Source organism: Suricata suricatta, chromosome 12 (genome assembly GCF_006229205.1).
Source record: "Suricata suricatta isolate VVHF042 chromosome 12, meerkat_22Aug2017_6uvM2_HiC, whole genome shotgun sequence".
Classification (NCBI taxonomy): Eukaryota; Metazoa; Chordata; class Mammalia; order Carnivora; family Herpestidae; genus Suricata; species Suricata suricatta.
The window spans coordinates 4,445,357-4,453,641 of NC_043711.1; the positions used below are offsets into that span (position 1 = coordinate 4,445,357).

At 42.9% G+C, this 8,285-nt stretch overlaps 1 protein-coding gene across 1 annotated transcript in view; it reads right to left on the reverse strand.

Moving 5' to 3' along the window:
- Window positions 1-8,285, reverse strand: part of C3 (complement C3) — a 47,960-nt gene that overhangs the window by 26,479 nt on the left and 13,196 nt on the right. The window contains 1 exon segment of the mRNA XM_029916480.1: window positions 224-332. Within this exon segment, the coding sequence (XP_029772340.1) occupies window positions 224-332 (109 nt within the window).

Genomic DNA, 8,285 nt, shown 5'->3' on the forward strand with positions numbered 1-8,285 from the left:
AGGCAGGTGTCAGGGGTGTTGGGGGAGAGCTGGTGCGGAGGGACCCCAAGGGGTCGGCTGGAGGGCGGTGGGGGCTGGGCACATGGAGGGAGCCGGACTCTTGAGTTTCTTCTAGGCTGGGTTGTGGGGCTGCACAGCGATTCCAGAGAAGAGGGGCACGGGGTGCATGCAAATGAAGTGGTCCAGCCTGGGGGTGGGTTGACGGGGGGAGTCTCAGCCTTACCCATCTTTCGCGGGTTCAGTGAGCTGCTCCATGCGCCACAGCCAGCTCTCAGGGAAATGACTTCGTGAAATGATTTCGTCTTCTGGGATTATATCCTCGTCCAAGTCACCTGGGAGGCACAGGGTGAGGAGGAGGCAATCTGGGATTAGGACAGACCCTTTCTCCACTGAACCCAGAGACATTTATCTCTACATATCTGAAGGGGTTCCCCCTGGCAAAACACACCCTCCATTCATGATGGATGGGGAGGGGGACAGGCATGTTTGCCTTATTGCTCCTTCTCTCCCAAAGTACTATAAAAAAATGACACATCACCATTATATCAGTACAAAGGCAAAAAGAGCCCAGGCTGGGTCATATTATTTCCCCTCCTCCGATTTTCATGGGAATGAAAGCATTTGCGTGAGACTCTGAGCACTGTTGCTCCCAGACTTCACGCCTGCTGCATCTGATGGTTATGGTCCCTAAGTAAACAGGTGGCTCAAGAGACTCCCCGGACCTGGTGGTGACCCCTGGTGATGAGGTGGCCTTTTGAGCCATGCTTGACACCATCATCAAGTAGACAAAGTGTGGCCGGAATATGGTCCAACCCTGTCTGGGCTTTCCTCAAACATGAGGGGTAGATTGTAATGTGGTTCTTGGTTTGCTTAATAACAATGTTGGTGAAATCCACTGAAGCCTAAATCCACCCATATTCTGGAATAATCCATCAAAGTGCATGTGCGATAACATACATGCAAGTAAAATCTGTCTCACCCCCCACTGGCTAAAGAAATCATACAACGTGGGGCACCTGGTGGCTCAGTCTATTGAGTGTCCAACTACTGTTCAGGTCATGATCTCATGGTTGGTGAGTTTGAGCCCTGCATCAGGCTCGCTGCTGCCAGTGCGAGCCTGCTTGGGATCCTCTGTCCCCTGCTCTCTTTGCCTCTCCCCTGATTGTGTGCTCTCTCCCTCTCAAAAAGAAATAAATATTAAAAAAAAAACTGGAGTCAGGAAGACAGAGAAGTAGGGGGACCAGAATTTCCCTTGTCCCTCAAGCACAGCTGTACTGAGGTCGGAACCCTCGGAACACCCAGGAATAGGGGGGCGGGGTGATAGACACGTCTCTGCAGGTGGAAGGAGACAGCTTGGTGGGACTGAGGTGCATGTATGGAAATGGGAAGAGATTCGATGGGCAGCGTAGGCATGGAGGGGAGGGGACCTCTTCTGTGGAGAGACAACAGGGAGAGAAAGAGGCTGTGGGAGTGTGGCATTGTGCCCGGACAAGAGAAAAACCTCTCCGGACCACGGAGGGGCAACGAGATATACAGGAAGCGCCAGTTTCTATTTGTAAACAGCCCTAAGAGGTGAAGATGGGAGATTGCAGGGGTGTCTGACTTTCTCCTGACCCAGCGGGCCTGTGTGTGTGTGCCTGGTGGGGAGGGAGCCAGCCCCAGGCGCAGTAGTGATCTCAGGGGCAGTGCTCTCCCTTGAGTGCTGTGGGAAGAGGGTTTAGTGCCCCCCCCCCCCAGATAAAAGACTCTGCAGGCACCACCCATGTCAGCTGGGCGGGATGGTGCTACCCCAGAACTGAATCCAGGCTGCAAGGGGAGTGGGCAGGGAGGATCCTTTAAGACATCAGGGTTTGAATCCCAGTTGAGCGCCTAGGAGACTGTGGAGCAGGACAAGTGGGCCCCCACCCCACGGGCAGCCTGAACAGTGTGGTTTGACACCGTCAGTCAGTGGGGAGGGGGGAGAGATTGGGGTGCTGCCATTTCTCCCCAACACCAGCACGGTGGGGCTTCAGGGAACAGGACAGCAGCCCCCAGTGGAGGCGGGGCCAGAGACATCACCATGAGCATGAAACCTGCAGAAAACACAATGAGACTAAATCCATCTCCTTCACTCTGAATGTAAATGGACCAAATTCCCCAATCAAAAGACATAGGGTATCAGAATGGATAAAAAACAAGATCCATCTATATGCTGCCTACAAGAGACTCATTTTAGACTTGTGGATACCTGCAGATTGAATGTGAGGGGATGGAGAATGTGAGGGAATGGTGAATCATCTGTCACGCTATTGGACGTCAAAAGAAAGCTGGAGTAGCCATACTTGTGTCAGACAAACTGTATTTTTAAACAAAGACTGTAACAAGGGATGAAGAAGGGCATTATATCATAATTGAGGGGTCCATCATCAAGAAGAGCTAATAATTGTAAATATTTATGCCCCCAATATGAAAGCACTCAGATATATAAATCAATTAATCACAAAGATAAAAACATATAGATAGTACCATTGTCCTGGAGGGGACTTTAATACTCCATTTAATACAATGGAAAGATTACCTAGTCAGAAAATCAATAAGGAAACAATGGCTCTGAATGACACATTGGACCAGATGGACATAACATATATTCAGAATCTTTCATCCAAAAGCATCAGAATACATATTCTTCTTGAGGATACATGGAACATTCTTGAAAATAGATCACGTATATTGGGTCACAAAACAGCCCTCAATAATTATAAAAGGATTGCAAGCATACCATGCATATTTTCAGATCACACTGTGAAACTTGAAATCAATCACAAGAAAAAAATTGGAAAGCCCTCAAACACTTGGACATTAAAGAACATCCTACCAAAGAATGAATGGGTAAACCAAGGTATTAAAGAAGAAATTTAAAAATGTATGGAGGTGAATGAAACTGAAAACATGACAGTATAAACCCTTTGTGATGCAGCCAAAGTAGTTCTAAGAGGACAATGTACTGCAATTCAGGCCTATCTCAAGAAGCAAGAAAGTCCCAAATACATAACCTAACCTCACATCTAAAGGAACTAGAAAGGCAGCAGCAAAATTGCCCACAGCCAACAGCAGGAGAGAAATAATAAAGACAAGAGCAGAAATAATAATATAGAATGCAAAAAAATACCCCCCAAACCCCAATGGAACAGATCAATAAATCTAAGAGCTGGTTTTGTGAAAGAATAAATAAAATTGATAATCCTCTAGCCAGGCTTCTCAAAAAGAAAAGTGAGAGGACTCCAACAGAAAAAATCACGAATGAAAGAGGAGCAATCACAACCAATCCCACAGAAACACAAACAATTATTTGAGAATACAATGAAAAATGATATTCCAACAAACTGGACGATCTGGAAGAAATGGACAAATTCCTAGACACCCACACACTACCAAAATTCAGAAGAGAAGAAATAGAAAATTTGAACAGATTCAAGATTCGAGAAATTGAATGGGTTATCTAAAATCTCCCAAAAAATATGAGTCCTGGGTCAGATGGTTTCCCAAGGGAATTCTACCAGACATTTAAAGCAAGAGTTCATATCTATTCTTCTGAAGCTGTTCCAAAAACAGAAATGGAGTGAAAGCTCCCGGTTCATTCTATGAAGCCAACATTACCTTGATTGCCAAACCAGACAAAAAACCCACTATAAAAGAGAATTACAGACAATATCCCTGTTGAACATGGATGTAAAAATTCTCAACAAGGTATGAGCAAATCAAATTCAACAGTATATTAAAAGAACTCTTCACCATGATCAAGTCTGATTCATTCCTGGGCTACAGTACTGGTTCAATATTCGCAAATCAATCAACGTGATACATCACATCAAGAGAAGAAAGGATAAGGACCATAGAATCCCTGGGGCACCTGGGTGGCTCAGTTGGTTAAGCATTCAACTTCAGCTCAGGTCATGATCTAGCAGTTTGTTGGGTTCAAGCCCCGCATCGGGCTCTGTGCTGACAGCTCAGAGCCTGGAGCCTGCTTCAGATTCTGTGTCTCCCTTTCTCTCTGCTCCTCCTTTCCTCATGCTCTGTCCCTCTCTGTTTCTCAATAATAAACAGATGTTAAAAAAAAAAAAGAACCACAGGATCTGTAAATAGATTCAGAAAAAGCACTTAACAAAATACAGCATCCATTCTTAATAAAAACCTTCAAGAACATTGGGGTAGAAGGAACATATCCTATCATGAAAGCCATATATGAAAGACCCACAGCTAATATTATCCTCAATGGGGAAAAGCAGAGCCTTCCCCTGAGGTCATGAACATGGCAGGGGTGCACACTTTCGTCACTGTTGTTAAACACAATGTTGGACTTCGTAGCCTCAGCAATTAGACAATAAAATGAAATAAAAGTAATCCAAATTGGCAAAGAAGAAGTCAGACTTTCACTCTTCACAGATAACATGATACTCTACCTGGAAAATGCAAAAGACTCCACCCTAAACTTCTAGGAACTGATATATGAATTCAGCAAAGTCACAGGATGTAAAATAAATGTACAGAAATCAGCTGCACTTCTATACACCAATAATGAAGCAGCAGAAAGAGAAATCAAGGAATAAACCCATTTGCAATTGCACCAAGAACCATGAAATACCTAGAAGCAAACCTAACCAAAGAGTTAACAAATCTGTATGCTAACACCTATAGAAACTTATAAAAGAAATTGAAGAAGACACAACAAAATGGAAAAACATTCCATACTCATGGATTGGAAGAACAAATATTGTTAAAATGTCTATACTACCCAAAGCAATCTTACACATTCAATGCAATCCCAATGAAAATAGCACCAGCATTCTTCACAGAGCTGGAACAAACAATCCTAAAATTTTTATTGAACCACAAAAGACCCCGAATAGCCAAAGCAATGTTGAAAAAAAAAAAAACCAACAAAAACAACCAATGGTGGAGGCATCACAATCCTGGATTTTAGCCTATTATGAAGCTGTAATCATCAAGACAGTATGGTATTGTCACAAAGACAGAAACATGGACCAATGGATTAGAACAGAGAACCTAGAAATGAACCCACAAGTGTATGGGCCAACTAATCTTTCACAAAGCGGGAGAGTATCCAATGGAAAAAAAAATACAATCTCTTTGGCAAATGGTGTGGGAGAACTGGGCAGCAACATGCAGAAGAATGAAACAGAACCACTTTCTAACATCACACAAAGATAAATTGAAAATAGATGAAAGACCTAAACGTGAGACAGGGAACCATCAAGACCCTACAGGAGAAAACAGGCAGCATCCTCTTTGTCCTCACCCGCAGGAACTTACTTAACATGTCTCCAAAGGCAAGGGAAATAAAGGAAAAACAAACTGTTTGGGCTGTCATCAAGATGAAAAGATTCTGCACAGCAAAGGAAACAATCAGTAAAACTAACAGGTAACCGGTGGAATGGGAGAAGATGCTTGCAAATAACATACCGGATAAAGGGTTAGCATCTGAAATCTATAAAGAACTTACCAAACTCAACACCCCAAAAACAAGTAATCTATATCTACTGTCATACAGGATACATAAAAATTGATATGAGGAGGAATTTCCCTTGGCTTAAATTTTGCCATGATCTGGTAGCAAAAAGATGTTTAAAACTTGTCTATACAGGAATAAAGAGGAACTTTACAGTGGAGAGACCCTGCAGATGGTGCCTTAATTATGTGGTCAAGGCTCACAGAATTAACAACGGGATGAATCAACATCACTCAGATCCTGATATGATGCACTGAGAATCCATAATGTCTCCCCTGTGACAGTGCTGCTCCCAAACACAAACCTCATGTCACTATGTGGGAGCATGGAGCCAGCCCAACCGTGGGACAGCCCCCCAACAGCTGGAACTGAAAGTCACCAAAAGATGGATGCACTGCCAGGAGTTGAGCAGATCCAAGGACACTAAGGACACCCCACCAGTAAACATGACGTCTATTCCTGGACCAGATCCTTTTCCTGTAAAGGACCCAAACCAGACCAGACCAGACCAGACCAAATCAGACCAGACCAAACCAGACCAAACCAGACCAGAGCAGACCAAACCAGACCAACCAGACCACACTAGACCAAACCAGACCAGACCAGATCAGACCAAACCAGACCAAACCAGACCAGACCAGACTAAACCAGACCTAACCAGACCAGAACAGACCAGAACAGACCAAACAGACCAGACCAGACCAAACCAGAACAGACCAGACCAAACCAAAGCAAAACCAAACCAAAGGGAAACCACTGAAGAACCTGCACAGGGTTGGAGGGTTTGAAGGTGGTAACAAGTCACCATTAATGTCCTAAGTCTGATGACTGTGCTGTGGTTTTGTGGGATAATACCTTTGCTTCTAGAAATTTTGCATGGAGCTAATTGGGTTTGTGCCCATTTTTCCTTTTTCTGAATGAGACTTTTTAAAGACGAAAAAAACCCCCAAAAAGATGATTACATTTGCTCAGATCGGGCGGCCTGCTGCTGCTGAGTTTCCCTGTCTCCCTTAGTTTTTAAGCAAAGGGGTTCTGTTTTGTGACTTTTCATCCTGTGGTTGATAAGGAAATCCCCTGGGTTCAGAGACGCTCACACTGGTCTTTGTTCTGGAGCCCAATTTGGACGATGCAATTTCTGGTCCCCCACGGAAACGATGGGATGTGCAAGAGAAGTGTTCAAAGGGCCAGTGAGAAGGGTCAGCAGAGTGGCTGCCACTCTGCTCGCAGAGGTTAGAAAGAGCAATCTGGACCCGGTGGGCTGAGCAGGGAACCTGCTGGGGTGACCCTCACGCAAGGTGCCGTGCTGCCCATGGCGTGGTTGGCTCTCTGTGGGTTTTCTCCGAACTCATTCTACGAAGCACATATCACTCTGATTCCTAAGCCAGGCAGAGACCCAATGAAAAAAGAGAACTACAGGCCAATATCCTTAATGAATACAGATACAAAAATACTCAACAAGATACTAGCAAATCAAATTCAACAGCATGTAAAAAGTATTATCCATTATGACCAGGTGGGATTTATTCCTGGGTTACAAGGCTGGTTCAACACTCGCAAATCCATTAATGTGATATACCACATCAACAAAACAAAAGAAAAAATCATATGATCCTGTTGATAGATGCTGAAAAAACATTTGACAAAATACAACATCTCTTCTTAATAAAAACCCTCGATAGGTGTGCCAAAAATTGCAATATTTTAAATTCTACTGCATTTTTTTTCTTATAATGAAGTTCAATAAAACTTTGCATATTGATTTATATATCTATCACCCAGAAACATTGCTAACCACATTTATTAATTCATAAATTTAGTTATAGCTCAATTTTGATTTGCTATATATACATACCTTCAACAAATAATGTATTATTTCCTTTCCAATTCATATATATATATATATATTTTTTTTTTCTTGTTTAGTTACACTGGGTAGAACACTGGATTTCAATTGGAAGAGATTTTTTTCCTACCCACCCAGGAGACATGGGCATTATCTAGGAACATTTCTGGTTTTTATAGATGTGCTGGGGCAGGCAGGTGATCCTGGCATCCGGTGGATAGAGGTGAGGGATGTTGATGAATGTCTTACAATGCATATGACAGCTCTCCACAACAAAGATTTATCTGCCCCCAAATAGTGCTGGAATTGCAAAACTATGGGTGTGAACCTGTATGAAATGCTGAAATGAAGGTGGAAATAGCATGAATCCTTGTTATACCCAGTCTCAAAGGAAATGATTTCAACATTTCACCATTAAATAGTATGTTTGTGTTCAGTTTATATAAATAACATTTATAAAAATAAAATTTTTTTTCTAAAAAAAAAACCCTCGAGAAAGTTGGGATAGAAGGAACTTACTTAAACATTATAAAAGCCATTTACGAAAAGCCCACAGCCAATGTTATCCTCAATGGGGAAAAATTGAGAGCTTTCCCCCTGAAATCAGGGACACGACAGGGATGTCCACTCTCACCATTGTTGTTTAACATAGTGTTGGAAGTCCTAGCATCAGCAATCAGACAACAAAAGGAAATAAAAGGCATCAGAATCAGCAAAGAAGAAGTCAAACTTTCCCTTTTCACAGACGACATGATACTCTACATGGAAAACCCAATCGACTCCACCAGAAGCCTTTTAGAACTGATCAATGAATTCAGTAATGTTGCAGGGTACAAAGTCAATGTACAGAAATCAGTTGCATTCTTATACACCAAAAATGAAGCAACAGAAAGAGAAAGCAAGAAACAGATCCCATTCACAATTGCACGAAAAACT